This window comes from Musca domestica, unplaced genomic scaffold (assembly GCF_030504385.1).
Source record: "Musca domestica strain aabys unplaced genomic scaffold, Musca_domestica.polishedcontigs.V.1.1 162, whole genome shotgun sequence".
Lineage (NCBI taxonomy): Eukaryota > Metazoa > Arthropoda > Insecta > Diptera > Muscidae > Musca > Musca domestica.
In genome coordinates, this window is record NW_026712223.1 from 932452 (window position 1) to 950235 (window position 17784).

The following is a 17784-nucleotide window of genomic DNA, read 5'->3' on the forward strand; positions in this document are numbered from 1 at the left end:
ACACGCAAACATTTTGGCCGCAGACCTTGGACATTCCAACAGGACTCAGCACCATCGCACTCAGCACGCGCCACCAAAGAATGTTTACAAAATGAAGTTCCTCGCTTTATTTTCGGCGCTCAATGACCACCAAAATCTCCGGATACCAATCCGTTGGACTGGATTGTGTCTGGAGTATTTTGAAAAGCAAGGTTGGCACTAAAAATACCAAAGTGTTGATCACCTCAACCAAGCTCTTCGCCGGGAATGGGCCAAAATATCGCAGAGCAACATTCGGGCAACGTGTGACGGTTTCGTTGGCCGTTTGAAGGCCATAATCCGTGCCAAAGGTGACTAAGTCGAAGAAATCTAAATTTATTCTAAAATTTGATGCTATTTCGGACCTGATCTTAAGTGCACTTTAATAACCTTAAAAATCCAATTTGAATCTCTTTTTAATTTTTTCACACTTTGTTTTCGCTCAACTACAATTTTTTCTCATCTCTCTATAACTTTTCACTCTCTTGAATTGTTTAGAGCATTTACCATATCACACTTTCTCTCATTTTTTGTATAGTTTACAACAAATCAACTTTTGCGCATTGTTATTATTTTTTTTTAATATCTTGATTTGTGAACTATGCAATTGAATATTGATGTTGCAAAGAAAATTTACAAAAAAAATCAATCGAAATTTTCCCCTGAAATATCTCTTCTCCAATGTTGTCCATTACTGATTAAGCCTCATGTTTGTTCTTGTAAAGAGAGCAATGCACTCCGCTCAGCCAAAAATGGAGCAAGGAAACCCGTTGTTTTTTTAGAACATCCCCCGTTTTAAATCAAATATTTTAATTTTTGGTGTAATTCTTATTAAATTTCATTTTTTTTTCTAAATTTCTTGATAATTTTTTTTCGTGCCTTCTTAAGCCTTGTGGTAGCCAATAAGCTTCTTACTGTCTTATGTCAAAGTATCCCCAGCAACTCCCAAATAAACCCCATTAAAAAGAAGTCAATTTGATTTTTTTTTCAATTTTTATTGTTTTTTATTTATTGTTGTATGTTGTTTTTTGTTGTTGTAATGTTTACAAATTATATCGTGTCTCTTTATTACTTTTTCGTTCAATGTGCGCGTGTGTATGTGTGTGTGTGGGGCACGTGTAGGTTTACCACCCACACACACGCACACATTCAAAAATTGAACAATACAAATACCAACATGAATGTATGTAATATAAAAATATTTTAAATATAGTACGTTACAAATAACATAATATTCTACAAAAGAGAAATTAATAAAAGAAAAATATTTACGATCTCGTTTTGGATTTTTCTTTAGATTTTCCATTATTTTTCTTCTTCTTTACTTCTTCACTTCATCATCTTCTTCTTCTACTATTCAGTATTTTGATAAACAAAATTTGTTCACTTCTCGTTATCATCATGTTTTTGTTATTTTTGTTTTTTAATAAAATTAACACAGCATTGACTTTGGGCCATTTACTCACTTCCGCACCTCCCTTGGTTTGGGTTGGTGGGGGGATGTGTGCAATGGCCAAAAGCCGAACTAAAAAGTCTTTGCAAATTGAGAAATAAAAAAATATGTTTATATTATTGTTGTAACAAACAAAAAATAATAAAAATAATAATAAAAAACAAACTAAAAAATTTAAAAAAATATGTTTCAAAAGATTTCGAAAAATTGGAAATTATTTACAAAGTTCAAATGACATTGTTTTGGGAGAAATGTTCTCATTTTTTAAAGAAAAGAAACGGGAAAGACGTGTGCATGTGTTCGATTGTTGGGCGGGGAGACGACAGGGTCTGGGAATGGGAAAGGGCGGGAAACACATTTTCTTGGGAAGGTAGGTCTAGTGGTTGTTTAAGTTAGAGAAAATGTCTTATGGTGCTTAGTAGTTATAGTAGGGTAGTGGGGCTTGGCTGAATTTTTAAGTTATAGCTGACTTAGAAGAAACCATCACCGGTGGGGTCATTCACCCATGGGTAGTTGTTGGGACATCTTACGCAGGTCTGCAAGTTGATGGTTTCACCGGGAATTTCCTTGGAGGTCAACTTGCAGGCATTGGGCACCCAGCAGGCAGGCTTGCCTTCGACGCTGCACTTCTCCCTCCAGGGTTCGAAGTTCTTGACTTCACTGATGGTGCGTGGGTTCTGCATCCATTGGATGACCTGGGTCATGGTAACGAAGTAGACATCATTGTGGTTGGCCAAGATTTCATCGATCCAGTACAAGAAGGCATCCAAGAATTCGGGATTGTTCTTCAACCAGGCGGCGTGGAAGTACAGACCAAGTGGGGCACGATTTTGATCGTAATGGCGATCGAAGTTGTGGTTCAAGAAATTGTAGAACTGGTCACCGGTCAAAATGTTGGAGCAGGAGTCAACCATAGCGCAACCGGGCAAGTATTCATCGTTGGTGGGATCTTCACGACGATCCAATTCGTTCATGACCATTTCCCAGACAGCGTGAGAACGGGTGGGGCAATTCTGCAAGTTACCATGACAACGATGGGGCATACGGAAGTACATGGTGTATGGCCATAGTGGGGGGTTGGACAAGGGAGCGGTGATGGTGGAATCGTACAAAAAGGCCTGTTCTTCCATCATGGTGAATTGGTTGTTACCACCGACACGCAAGTAGGGAGCACGGACACCGACGACGGAGTTATCGGTGATGTTGGAGAATTTCTCAACAATGATACGCATACCGGCCATTTCCTTGGCCCAGTCATCGACGGTGGCATTGGACCAGAAACGTTCTTCGTCATTGTGGCTGTGGAAAGGGGAGAAAGGAAGAGAAAAAAATTGGAAATTAAAAAAGGGCATAAAAAGGGAGATTTTGAGAGAACCATTTTCGACCAAAAAGAGACCCGGTGAAAATGCATTTGTGTGAAAAAAAGAGAATGTGAAAGAGAAAAAGAGTATGTCAATGCAATGTATTACAAAAATCTAAACATTTGTTCTCTTTGCTATGCTTGACATGTACATTCAGGTCGTAAATGAACTATCGTGACGATTCTGCCGCAATTTATGCAAAAAAGGCTCCACATATGGTCAAAATGTAAAAATTTACCATGTTAAAGAGAAAGACTCCATGGAGTGAAATCAGGGTCTAACCATTTATTTATTTAATGTTTTTCGGTTTTTTTATATTTCTTAGTTTGAAAACCCGACCAAAATAAATATTTGGGTATTTTCCCCCTTTGGGTATTTTTTGGTATTTGCCCCTTAAATTCTATTTTCTACTTACGTAATGGAGTGGACAGCGATTTCATGACCCTTGCGGGCGGTTTCTTGGACAGCCGAGTAGTTGGTGTATTTGTGGGAAACAAAGTAGGTGGCCTTGATGTCACAGCCGTTGGGATTCTTGCGGCCCTTGAAGATTTCCTTGTACAATTCAATGTTGTTGTTGTTGATGGCATCATCGAAGGTGATGGTGATCATCATGGGAACATCCTTGGCTGGCAAATCACCGGGAATGGCGGTACCATCTTCCGAGCAGAAACAATCGGGCAAGACACAGACAGTGGGGTCACAGGGAGGAGCGCGATTGGGATCGTTTTCAATGTCTGGAAAAATACAAGAAATAATTAAATTTTTTTATTAGTTGGCCTCATTTTGTGTTCAATAAAAAAAGATACATGAAATGGCAGAGATGCAGAAGTTCATTAAACTTTTTGTTAATTTAAGTTTATTTGCATTTTGTTGTTGAGGAAAAATAAAATAAACAGCCAAGCCATGCCATGAATGACCATCTCATCGCCATTGGTACGCTGCTTGGTTTTATGGTGAATGGACATGTGAGCGGATGATGTTTTTTTATTTGTTTTTGGAATTTGTACCGTTATACGGTAGAGCCGCCATTTGGTAATGTGTTAAACGAAACTGCAGCTCATTTTTCCAACTAAATGCCAATGAACTCTTGTATTTTTATGTGTGTGTTTTTTATAATTTTTGTTTCTTCATGTCATCATCGCCACTGTTCGTGATTGTGGAACAGACACTCAGCCATAAAAGTGCATCCTCAAAACAACAACACCAACAGAGGGCATTGGCAACCAGCCCACCACCAACACCAACATTGTTTTGTTACACCCAAATAATTCACACCGTTAATTGCCGACAATGCAATTTGCATTACGTGAGTGAGTGAACGTCAATGAGTGAGTAATGAACTCTCAGGTGTGTTATTCTCTTCTCCTCTTCTTTCTGTGTGGTGTGTGTGTATTTTGGTGTGGCCCACATTAGATTTTTCCAAACAATTAATAATGACGTCAAATAAACTAGGCAAATGATTGTCACATTACTCCCCGTCAGCACGAAATTGAGGTTCTCTACCACCCTCCCTCCCTCTCTCTCTTTATATTTGTTTCTCTTACAAACAATGGGTGCGTATTGTATTTTGATTTCTATCAATTATGAATTCCTAACATGTCTTGGCGGCCAAATACCAGTGACAGTTAGTTAGGCGGGCATGTGCGTTGAAAACCAAACTAAAGACAAAAACAACAACAAAATGTATTTCCTTTGCCATGCAAGTGCCGTTAGCCAAACAACGGTTAGTTAATTAACTTGCCAAGTGTGTTAGACATTTTTAGAGCGGCATTCAGGTCAAGTGGAAAATCCTTTCCTTTCGTTATTGATTTGCTTTTGAAAAGATAAATATTTGTGTTGGATCATCACCATCATCGCCATTATCATTGGCAAATGTAAATGAATTGCAAACATTGCACTTTTACTTGGAGTTTGGCATTTGGGTGCGTGTATTGTTATTTCGTATTTTGCCAATCACTCTAATTTGTTATGTTCAACAGGTTTTGTTTCTCTTTTGTTGGGTTGTTTCTTTTTTTTTGCGAAAGTTCAAGTTTCTTTTGTTATGTCTGCGCGCAAAAAAAAATGGAGGTAATTTACAATCAATTGTAAATTTCCTCTGTTGTGCGATGGCCATATGGATGGATTTGTGGCGTGTGGTTTAGTGTGGGGTGTTTACATTGCCATTTGCGTGCTTTGCAATTTTAATTGTGAATTATTTGGTAGGTGCTTTCAGAAAAATGGCTTTTTTTGGGAAGCGTATTTGATGTATTTATAGAAATGTTGATATTGATTTGAAATACGAAGATATTGAGGCAGGATTTTAACTTAAGAAATATGAATGTTATATAATTTAAGCAAATAACTTCCATAAAATAATTGTCATCTCTTCACCAAAAATATAAAATTGGAAATATTTTACGATAAAATTCAATTGGAATTTTGTTCTCTTATTATTAGGAATTAAAAAATGGTCAGCAACCAAAAAACTATATTTTTTTGTAAAATATTGGCATTTAAGGCCTAATATTTAAATTATTTTTTAGTCATTTGCTTTCAGTCTCCATAATGGTGATTACATGACAGTTATTATTGCATATGGGAGCGACTTTTATTTAGTGTAGCACATGTGAGCGCTTTTGCTAGATGTTGGTGCATGTCTCTAATTGTGCATATCCACAACAAAATGCGTTCCAGGACGCGAATAAAACTATTATTATTGAAATTTTTTTTAACTTTTTATTCCTAAAAACAAAATACCGTCAATTTTCTACAAAGAAGCAAAAATGAAATGAAAAATGTTCTTAATTCATTCTCCAAAAAACAAATCATTAAGGCTGCACTAAATTTATTTTTCTCCATTCCTCTGGCGATAAAATCTTCAATTATAAAACATTTCTTTTGACATTTTCCATTTGTCATACATGCACTGCGCATAGTTTGTGATATAATCTTCATGATCTCCCGTGTTCTCTTCTGCATATAAATTATTTAAAGAGGTACGTATTATCATTTTTAATTCATCTTAAAGAACTTTTTGCTGAATAATTATTTTCAAAATGACTCATATGAGTTTTTTAATAACCACTTGAAAAAACTGAATTTGTTTTCTTGAAAAGATTTCTTATCAAAAAGAAAAAAAATCGCAAATCATGTCAGGTGTGACTCGTTTTGTGCCGCAACAAAGGATGGCTTGATGTGGCGTTTTCTTTTCCAAAAAAATGTATTATGCCATGCAGGTTGTTTGGGCTATACATAAGCTCTTATCTCTGGCATAATGTGATCTTTTGAAATGCACAATAACAACAACAAGCGAAAACAGATCGTTATTTAAACGACACAAGTTTCGGAATGACACACGAAATTTACTTTTCATGAAACTTTTAATGGTTTCTTTGCAATTCCCGGCTTTCGATGAAGATTATTTTGACAAAAAAAAAAAGAAGTGAAGTAAATTTAAAATTTCATTGCACGCTTTTGTCAAAAATAAAAAAAGAAACAGACAATGTTATGTCACAGCAAGTGAAGGTGTAGAGAAGTGGGGTAATTGAAATGGCTCACTCACACAACCTGTTGGATTATAAATTTGTCAAAGAAATAAAACCAAATGTTTTATAATCGCCCGCCAACCAGGCTTTTAATGGAATTTACTTCAGTTCACACTTGAATGTTTAAAGAAACAAAAAAGCAATGACATCATTTGAACAACAAGTTGGAGTTTTAACCTTAAGCACAAATTAAGCTAAATTATTGGATTTGAAATTAATGTTCTGACATATGTTGCCCAGATCATCTTTAAAAAAATTTCCTATAATTTTCAAACCATTAATCACAATGGATGTGTTGTGTGAAAAGGAAGTTTTAAATCAAAAACCCAAGCACTTTAATTTAATAATCACTTTTGATTTAGAGGTTTTAAATTTTATTATTTGTTATTTGGGGATTTTTTTTTTTCTCCAAAATTTATTATTGTTGTGGAATTTGTTGGCTTTTGTTATCGATTTTTAATAACCACTTATGTATTTTGTTTTTTTTTTTCATTCCATTTTAAAGTTATAAATAAATATTTGTTTTGTTATTCGCTATTATTTTTTAACTAATTGAGCATTTATGTTCAACAATTGTTTAATAATTTATGGTTTATTGCCAAGTGCCTTATGTTGGTTGTTTGGTGTTGGCCACTTATTAATTTTTTCGCAATGCCAATTATTGCTCGACGGTGGTAGATGGATGGATGGATTGAGCCACCTCGAAAAAATAAAACTCCAAAACAAAGTATTTTTAAAAAAAACAGCAGCAGCAACACAAAAAAATACTGTAACAAATTTTAAGCGTGAAAATCCAATTTTTTCCCAACAAGCGCAACACCTTGTAAATGGTTTAATCATTTGCTAAGTTCGTTGTGGCTTCCTTTTGTGTTAAAATTGTTGTTGGAACGCTTCACTGAAAATCATAATCATCAATTTTGTTTTGTGGAGTTGGATTTAAACGAACGGAAAGGCAGTGGCGTATATATGAAAATGCTAAATGGGGGAAGTTTTCAGAATTGTATTTGAAACATGGGTCCCCAATCTGGATTCCACAGAAATGAGAGAGACCAAAAGGAGATTCATTTGAAAATTGGGATATTAACCAAAATCTGAAGCGAAAGTCGAAGAATTGTTGGGATAATAAAGGTGAGAGTACATAAAAGCCATTTTGAATCGCTTAAGTCATCGGCTGACTTCTTCGTAGAGGAACAAAGGAGTTTTAGGTTGACTTAGTTCGATTTTGGCCCTACGCTCCATTGTTCTTTTTCAAAGAAGACAGCCGATGACTTAAGCCAGTCAAAAAATAGTTTTATGTATTTTCACCCTTAGTTCGATTTTGGCCCTAAACTCCTTTGTTCTTTTCCGAAGAAGATAACTCCGATAACTTAAACCAGTCAAAAAAGCGTTTTATGTATTCTTACATTAAGAAACGTTTGTCATATGCTGTGTTCCCGCACTTTTTCAATGATACAATTGTGAATGAGAGAGAGAGAGAAATGTGAAATTAACTCCTAACAAGTCAAAAATGTCAAAACTAGATGGCAGTAGCTCTCAGCATATTAACCAAATAAAATCTGCCAATGATGCTACTATTTTTTACACAGAAAATATTTTCTAGTAATTTTTAAGAGCGTCATACGTCACCATTTTTGAATGTTTTCTTCTAAAATTTGCCAAATGTGAAATTAAATCAGAAAGAACGATTTTGCCCATGAAGTACGTCAACCGAGAAAGTAGTACAAATGTCAAAACTAGATGGCGATATTATAATAAAAATTATTATTATTAATTATATAAAAATCCGCATATGAGCCAATTGGAAACTAAGAATAATTCTACTATTTTCTCATGGTAGAAGGATGTATCAACGCTTGGGAACATTGATATGTCAAAAATTTTAAAATGATTTTTTTTTTGAATAAATATATTTTTATGAGATTTCTAATACGACACCAATCGGAGGTTTTTATCATATGCATTTTTCAACAATTTTTATAAATTTGAATAATTTTTATTCAATATTTTCATTTTCAAAATTGGTTTGACAGTTCATTGTCCCAGCAGCTGGGTAGATGCAACTACCTGTATTCTTCTACCATGTATTTTCTAGGAAGGAAGAGAAGGAATAAAATTCTCATTTCTTCGTTATAGCATGTTTACATTTGAGTTTTTTGTCTGTTTTTTTTTTAACCAGTAAAGTGTAAACGTATTATTATATTAATAGTACGTTTACTATTGTATTCTTCATTTCCAGGGATGGAAACCCATAATTATGACAAAGAGTTGAAAGCGCATGTTTGGCATGTTTACAGTTGATTTTTTTTGCCGAGTTAACCTTCTTTGTGAGGATTTATTTGATTTTATAAAACCTGATTTTATATTAATTTTCTGCAGGGATGGGAACAAATAATTATTAAAAGAATTTGAAAATCCATGTTTGAAACTAATAGTAAGTTTACATTTTTGTCGGCTTTATGAGGATTTTTTGAAGCATTTGACAATTTAAATCTACTTAACTTTTTAAATCCAGTAAATTGATTTTCTGCAGGGTTGGCAACCCTGATTTATCAAAAAGAAATCTATGTTTAGAACTAATACTATGTTTACGTGAGGCCTTTCTGTCGGGTTAACTTCCTTTTTTTAAGATTTATTTGATGTATAAGCAATGGAACTGACAGTTTAAATCCTCTGGGTTTTCCAAATCCGATAAGCCGTAATCTGTCATAAAGTGTCACATTTTTCTTTCTTTCTTTTAATTTTTAAAATCATTCTTTTAATTTTAAAAATCTTTTTTTCTATCCTATCTTAGAGGCCAGGAATGTATTCAAAAATATATCAAGGATCCCCTCACCATCCACTCTTTTAAACAAAAATACAAAAAACTCCTCATTCCTCACTGATTTTTTGAACATTTCACTTTCATTTTTCTTTTTCACATGGCTTTTTCAGTGTTTTGTTTTCAACATACATCCATACATATATCTGTATGTATTGCTCATTGATTATCGTGCCGACTGGCAGCTTGTTTTAGATATTATGTAATTTTTGTTTAAGCGTCTGTCTGTTCCGTTGATGTATCTCTGTGTGTAGCACCCAAAATGTGCTAATTTGTATTTTAAAGGTTTTGGGAGCAAGGTTAACCTGACTGTTTTTTGGCTGGGGATTGTTGGTGGTGCCGGTATTTGGCCATTACCGATACTAACATCAATATAATGAATATTCATGCTGAAGACATGGTTAATTTATTGTTAAGCTTTTTGAGGCAGCATGTTTGTCTGTTTGTTTTTTATGTGTTTTCATCTTAAAACAAAAGAAAAAGTGAAGATGATGTCGAATGGTATGCTGGCAATACCAGTTTGTTTTTTTGAGGTAGGCTTACTTCACATGTCATTTTTCTTCGTCGTCTTCTCCTTCTTCTTCTTTCTTTGTAATCCAAGTTAAGTCATAAGCATAAAACGTCAGTCAGTCCCACTTGTGAATGTCTATCTGGGCTGTGTTTCTCGTTTTTCTTTGCCTTAAAGAATAAATGTTAACCTGCATATGCAAACAACTTTTCCTTCACTTTTGTTTTTCATTTTTTTTTCGTTTTTTGTTTCTTCTTATTATGGCACAAACAAAAATGAAATTGTTTTTGTGTCTGTGTTTTTGAGCTTTTTTTGTGTGGAAAATTTAGGTCTCATATTCATTTACCATGCCATGCCATGCTATGCTATGCCGCCATACCGGTTTATCACATTGCATTACCAATGCATTTGTGGTTGAAATCAAGAAAATTCAGACCAAAAAAACAAAATCTTGAAATTATTACAAATCAAGTCGTTTTTCAGTTGTTGTCTTCTACATATATTTTGAAGTAATCTGCATGTATGTGTGTGCGTTATAACTTTTGACCTTAATTCGTAATGGGTGGGGGAGGAGTGAGTGTTAACTTACCACAAGTGTTTTCATCGGAGCCATCGCTACAATCCTTTTCACCGTTACAGAACAAGCCACGTTCAATACAGTTACCATCACCGCAAGCCAAGAAACCATCCTGACACAAAGGTTCATCGGTGTGGAGCAAAGGCTTGACACGACGTTCCTTGTTCTTCGATTTGCAGTTCTTGACGGACTCTTTCCAATCGCAAGTTTGTTTTTCAATATCGAAATACAAACCGGCTGGACAACGAATAGCTTGGAGACCCTAGGAAAAAGAACAAAAGAAAATGTAATTAAAAATTTAAATATTTTAAAAATATGTGATAAGGATTAAAAAGGAATTCGGAATTCAGCCTAAAATTTATAAAGTTATGGACCAAGTGAGTTAAATTTGTATTTTTGGATGTTTCGAAAAAAACTCCTCTAAAGTTATTCTTTAATGTCAAACCAATCATGGTAGAAGAATACATGTCGATGCCCTCACTCTTGGTATGTCAAAAATTATAATTTTTTTTTTCAAATATAAGTAGATTTTTATATGTTTTCTTATACGACACCAATCGGAAGTTGTTTTGAAATGCATTTTTTTAAATAATTTTTACAAATTTGAATAATTTTTCATTAAAAATGTTCAATTCCGAAATTGGTTTGACAGTTTATTGTCCTATCAGCTGTGTCGAAGCGACCGCCTGTATTCTTCTACCATGAAAACAACCAAGGGTAATAGTATGTTTACATTAGAGTTTTTGCGCGGTTAACCTCTTTTATGAGAATTGACTATTTTTGCCAGATTGCCTGGTTAACAGCTGCGAAATACCCAAATCTTCGGGCAAATATTTTTGATATTTTATAGACAGACTACAACAAATCAGATTAAATGTCAAAATCTGTTTATATTTGTTTACTATTTGTCAAGTTGTCACCTTTTTATTATAGTCAATAATATATTTTGACAGCTAAACTGTCGATCAGCTGTGGTAAATGTAGCCACATCATTGTGTCGAGGTAATAAATATTTTCTCTTTCCCTCTGTCTCTCTCTCTCTTAGTTGTTGTCTCTAACATGTGAAAATAATAAAAAAACAGACTAAATATCGAAGTTTTTTTTTATCTTATGTTTGTTGTTTGTTTATCTTTCGGGTTGTTATATCATTCACAATAGTGTATTTTGACAGCTAATATGATAATCAGCTGTGATTTCATAATTCTAAATAATTAATACAATTTTGCATTGTTATGGGGAAAATGTTAAAAAGAAAGAGGGAGAGTATGTGATTGAGAGTTAAAGAAGCTATAGAAGACAACTTATCTGACCATTTCCACATTTTCTCTAAAAAACTATGTTCTCTTTATGAAACTTCTTAGCAACGAATAGCCACATTTGTATCCCCCATTGAGAGTAAATGATTTTTTCTGTCATCCTCAGGGATTTTTTCTTTTTTTTTTCTTCTTTCTTGTTTTTTTTTTTTCTTTTTTTTTTCTTCTTTTTACTCACCGATGAGGTACATTGAATGACATCACGACAGTTATCGCCTTCACCGGCTACCAGACGGAACCATTCGCCGGCATCCTTGTCTTTACACAATTCCTTTTCGAAAGATTCTTCTTTCTTGGGTTCTTCAGTGCTGGCTTGACGTTTGACACGATCATAGCTTGAAGCCGAGGCTGGAAAAGAGAAAACAATAACCATCAATATTGATATAAGAGAGAACAAATATATATGAACAATTTATACAATTTATTTAAAAATAGACATTTTGGATATTGTTTTAAATACATGTGCATGTTTTTATTTTAATAATGCGCCTTTTTTTGTAACTAAAGAGTGAAATATTTAAAATATTTTAGCAAATGTTGTAAAATATTCAAATTTATTTATTCAGATAATTTTGTTACGAAAAATGTCAAAATATTGAAATAATTATGTGTTTTGAGAGCAAACAAAGTAGGTTAAATATATAATTACTATCTTTTGTTGATGTTAAAATTACAGGCGTTTAATTGAAAACTAGGTTTCTAATGGCAAACACTTTAAAAAATTGCCAGCTGTCACATGGCCAGGCCTTGTCCAGCCTTACCTTGCCATGTAAGCGGCCAGCTAGCTAGCCAGCCATAACAGGCCCATATTCAAGAAAATAACAAAACAACGTGGTTTGAACTAAAGTTACGTTACGTTAACTTCCTGTTCGGGCGACATTCATTGCAATTGACCATATTTACCAGAAAAAGAAAAAAATAAGTGAAAAAAACGGTAACACAAAACAACAAAGTGTGCTGATTTGGGCCTCACAAATGTGTGTTACAACCTCCTGGCTCAATTAAAAATCCATTTATCAAATTAAGAAATAATAATCATTAAAGCCAAGCCAATGAAAACAATTACTCGGTCCATGCTGTGACACACCCCACCCCTTCACCTAAATGAAATTGAGTTGAAAATTTGTATCCAAAACAAATAACACTTTGACATTTCCCAGAGCGCAGCAAGCAAGCCAGCAAGAAAGAAAGAATGCCAACAAAAAAACCCAAATACCAGAAACAATTAAATGCATGTTTGTTTTATTTTTTATTTTATTTTTCTGGGCAGGTAATAGAATCAGGCCATTAGCTTGGCAACAAATCGCATTTTGTTGTCTAGCACCACCACCACCACTTTCCACTGGTTTCAATGGAGGATTCTGGTTCGATTGCTTTTTTTTTTGAGACCAATAGCAAAATTTGCATAAAACGTTAAGTTATTCACAAAGCGAATAAATGCATGTGGCAATTGGCTATAAATATAGATTTTTTATATTCTAGCTCTATTATGTATAAAAGAATGGACGGACAGTTGATTGTTGGCCGGGTGCCATGTGCTTAAATTGCAGGGTTGGGAGATAAGATATTTAGCTTTTGCGGGAAAAGGTACTGTACAATCATGTCATTTATAAGCTATGATTTGGGCATTTTTGCTCATATATAAAAATGGTAGAACTTTTAAGTTTTTTTATATATTTAAATGCTATTTAGTAGATTTTGATATTAAATCCTAAAGAAAGCTTAATTTTATGTTGAAAATATCTCTTTTGGGTCTATTTATTTATATAAACAAAACAATTGGTTCCATCTTGCGTTGGAATGATAGTTTTAAATTGCCCCAATAACGCATTAGTGTGGCAACCCTTGTGCTGAGAGTGAGACTACCTTTCTTCTTCTTTTTACAATAATATCGATTGAGGTGAGAAAAATCGAGAAAGAGATTACTAAAAAATCGATTTTCTTAAGCATTTATTATTATTAAAAAAATTTAATTAGCCAAAATGTTTAAACTCTAATTTGTTGATAATTTAAGAAAACTAAGAGAAAATCGTTTCAGCTTTAAATCTGTTATATATTAATGTCTAAATGAATCCAATGATGTATCGGATCATATTGTGAATGGGAAATAAAGGTGTAAGTACATAAGAAGCTTGAAGTCATGACTAGGCATGTTTTGTGACATTTCATAAAGGGATTACAGAGCCGCACTAAAATCCTCTCGTCGTTTTTCATTATAATTTGACATTAATATGCCTAGCCATGACTTCAAGCTTTTAATGTATCTGGACCTTAAGTTATTTTTAAAAAAGCAGTACCTTTATTTGTGTCATTAATAATTCCCACCCCTGATATGCAAGTGTGGACATTGTTGCTGTGTATGATTTATTTTATTGTTATTCACATTTAGCCAAAATACATGTGTTCCACAATTGCTATCGAATATGAAATCCTTACAGAATCTCTTTTAAGGTCTTAGTAATGCACATCCAGCCCTGCTTTTCTATAGCTCACTAATTACCCCCAACTTTGTAAGGAATTCTTAGGGAATTGGTCATTACATGTTTATTTCTCTTGGTCCGTATTCGTTTGACATTATTGAATGGTAGGTAAGTTGTTGGCTTGACCACTTATGGGAGATTTATTTTCATTGGAGAACAAAAACAACAACAACAGCAGAGAGTTGTATTTCAATGATGCATGACTTTGTGGCTGATGGATGTATGAACGAATGAGCGTTTTTTTACAGCTACATGGTGTTGAGATGATGATGGCTGGTTGGCTATGGCTTTGTTAGGTCCGCTTATAGCAAGTAACAACTTGTTGTTTTTGTTTATTTTTTCCAATGGCTCTACAATTTCAAATGTCAAAGGTTTTTGTGTTTTTTCTTTGCTGTTGTTGTAAATGTAATTCCACAGAAAATTACTATAAGCCATTTGGATGTTATTGCTGGAGATTATGCAGACAAATCTATTTATTTTTATATATGAATTATTACATCCATATAAGTGGAAGATATATACAACTATCTTTTTGTAATGTTGTTGTATTTTGATATGACTTTTAGGCCTTTAGTTAAAAACGTTATGATTTTTGTTGGGATTTGTGTGCGTGTGTTTTATGCGCCTGTGCATTGTGGCGTTGGCGAAAAAAATGAAAGTTGTTTTCAAAACCACATTTTAGGTTGTCATGCCTGCCAGCCCTGTCTCCCTGTACTGTAAGGCCAAAATCATCCCAGTTGTGCCATGGCTGTTGCTTGTCGAGTCCTTTTTGGTGGCGTACCAAGGTTGTCTACCATTCCTTTTTATTTCAAGTTGTTGTTGGGCTAAGGCATTGAATGTTGCTCCCAACTCTCTAGGGGGAATGTAATGGACTCTTTTTTGTGCTTTAAATTCAGTCTTTCCGTTAATAATGTGGATTTTGTAAATGAAAGTAATTGAAAGAGAGATTGTAAGAAGTTCAACCTTTAACAAAAAGCGTTCCCACTAAAAAAATGTAAATTGCTATATAAATGTTATATTTCTTTTAATTGAAAGAGGGATTGTAAAAAGTACAACCTTCAACAAAATGCGTTCCCACAAAAAAATACCAATTGTTATATTTCTTTTAATTAAAAGTATAGCAATTGGAATCAACAATTTGGAACCAGAAGATGTAAATGAAATGGATTGTCGTGGATGGCATACCTCTACGAGTCTTTTAGGCCTGATATACGCAATATCAAGGAATGAATTGAAAGAGAGATTGTGAAAAGTTCAATCATAAACAAAAAGCGTTCCCACAAAAAATGTCAATTGCGCTGAAAGTGTTATATTTCTTTTAATTGAAAGAATAGCAATTGGAATCAATAATTTGGAGCCAGAAGACTTAGATGTTAGGGATTGTCATGTATGGCATACCTCTCCGAGTCCTTTAGGCCTGGTATACGCCATATCAAGGAATTGTTTGGGTTTGGTGTTACCACTCGAATGGGGGACTTGAAAACGTACATTCGCTTTGACATTGTAACCTTATCTAGCAACAGATGTTTGGGGTCGCAGCTCCTCAAGAAGGCTTGCTAGTCAAGTATTTTTTTGCGGAAATTTTGGGGAAAAATTTGTTGATTTTTTAAAAGCCCTTTCCTGGCTCCAAAATGGAATATGATGACCCGAATATTTCTAATGGGCTTCTATATTTATTTCAATATGTTTGTTAAGACTTTTCTTATCCAAATGTCGAATGTTTTTATAAAAAATCAGTATTTCCTTTGAAAAAACGTTTGATCCTTTGAAAAACCTTGTTCTTAAAATAGGAAATCTGCATTAGGTGGCGCTAAAAAATTTTAGTGACGTCTTTCCTTTTTTCACAAGAAATTAAAAATTAATTTTCAATCTTTTTAAAATTTTTCTAGAAATCTTCATATAATAGTTTTTACCATTATAAACTAAAATGTCCCTAATTTTTCATTGAAAAATAAATTTTATAAATTTAAATAAATTTTATAAATTTATTTTTTTGCTATATAAATAAATGATTCCTCTAAATATATTTTATCAAGTATATATTTTTAAAAATTTGACTTATTTTGGCCATTTTTTTATGAAAATTTAGATTTTTATTTTAACATTTTTTAAATATAAAAATAAATGGAATGAATTCCCCTTTATTTCATATTTCAGCACTTGATTATATTTTAAGACAAAATGAAATTACTTTGTGAATTATTTTTCTATAAGAATATCGATTTTTCACCTCAAAAATTTCCATCACTTTAAATTTAGCGTGAAATTTGTGTAACTAACCTCAGGAAAAAAGTACCTCAAACTTGCCTCACAATTGCCAGATTGTAATTTCTTGCGAAATAAATAGCCATATTAAAAGAAATAACAAACAGGTTTGCATATTGCTTACAAATTTTAGGACTTATATAATTTTTACATTTTTTCTCTACAAATATCCAAAAATGTCTATTTTTTAATATAATTTTTTTTTATAAAAAAAATACAAAATTACAACACTTTACTTACCAGCTGTAACAGCAACGGCTAAAACGGCAAAAACCACAAAAAGTTTTGCCATTTTGTGTGGAATGTTGATTTTCTTAAATCTGGGGTTTTTTGTTTGGTTTTTTGGTCTAAGTTAACACTTGAACTGTATATATATTTATTGAAATATATATTTGCACTATAACTTATATGTAATTATTTTTTCTATTTTGATTTTTTCTTAAAAAATATCAAAATTTCTTATTAGTGGAATAAAGAAACAATGATCTTCAGCACAAGCGCACCAGCTGCAATTTGTCCTTCCGATCGGTATCAATGTTTCATTTACACTGACACTTTCAAACGCAGCACAGTAAAATTTCTCGAACTTCTTTTAAAAGTTAAAGAGCCAAAACCGATTTTCTTCTTCTTTTATTACAAAAAGTCGGAGTCGTATGCAAAAACACCAGCTAAAGCACAATACAACAATAGTGTTGAGGTGAAATACTTGGCGGCAGCGTTCACACACACGAACACACAGATGGACGGTGGCGATGGTGGTGGTGGGAATACGAGTCGAAAAGCTTTGGCGACTTGCTCAACGCAAGAGTAAGCGAGAGAGTACGAAAAGAGCACGCGCAACACACAACGAATGCTGGCAATTGAAGTTGTTTGTCCGCCTCGGTTTCGTTGGAGATCGCTGAGGAGATGGATGAGGAGACGGAGAGGGAGGTTGCAGCCAGTTTCTGTCTCGGACTTATGTTGCGTTAGAAAAATGCAAATTTAACCGAAATAACATGGGCAGCTTGTTTTTTGTTGTTCGCAGCCCGATTTTATGGCTTTATTCAAATTCGGATTTGATAAGGTTATAAAAATTGTTTAATGGGTTTTTCGCTTGAAGAAGCAGAACGACACTTGTTGGTTCGGTTTCACAAAAAACTACATAACGCGACGTGCCTCAGAACACGAGAGAGCGCCTTGCGCACGTCAGCAGGGTTTTATAATCAAATGCAAGCCTTGCGGGTGAGGGGGTAAAAAGTGGTGATCTATGGGCGGCTCTCTTGGCTAACACAACGCATAGAGGTGAGTTGGGGCTCAAAAGTAGGGGCATTGAGCCCCTGAGATTTGCTCACACCCATACAAAGGCACAGGTGAGACAAACAACCGCAAAACCACTTTTGTGGTGAGTTTTGTTGGTGTGTTGGAGTTGGCGTCGACGACGACGTTGACGTTGGCGATTAAGTAATTCCCATAAAGTTTGTCTCTTAA

The 17784-nt window shown here is 34.0% G+C and overlaps 1 protein-coding gene across 1 annotated transcript; it reads right to left on the reverse strand.

The window, feature by feature from the left end:
• Positions 1 to 997: 997 nt before the first annotated feature.
• On the reverse strand, positions 998 to 17457 carry LOC101892841 (chitin deacetylase 1). Its single transcript, XM_005180460.4, has 5 exons — positions 16558 to 17457; positions 11751 to 11920; positions 10272 to 10521; positions 3248 to 3566; positions 998 to 2770 (listed from the first exon to the last, which is right to left on the reverse strand). The coding sequence occupies exons 1-5, from the start codon at positions 16607 to 16609 to the stop codon at positions 1942 to 1944; spliced, it is 1620 nt and encodes a 539-aa protein (XP_005180517.1). The 5' UTR covers positions 16610 to 17457; the 3' UTR covers positions 998 to 1941.
• Positions 17458 to 17784: the final 327 nt, after the last annotated feature.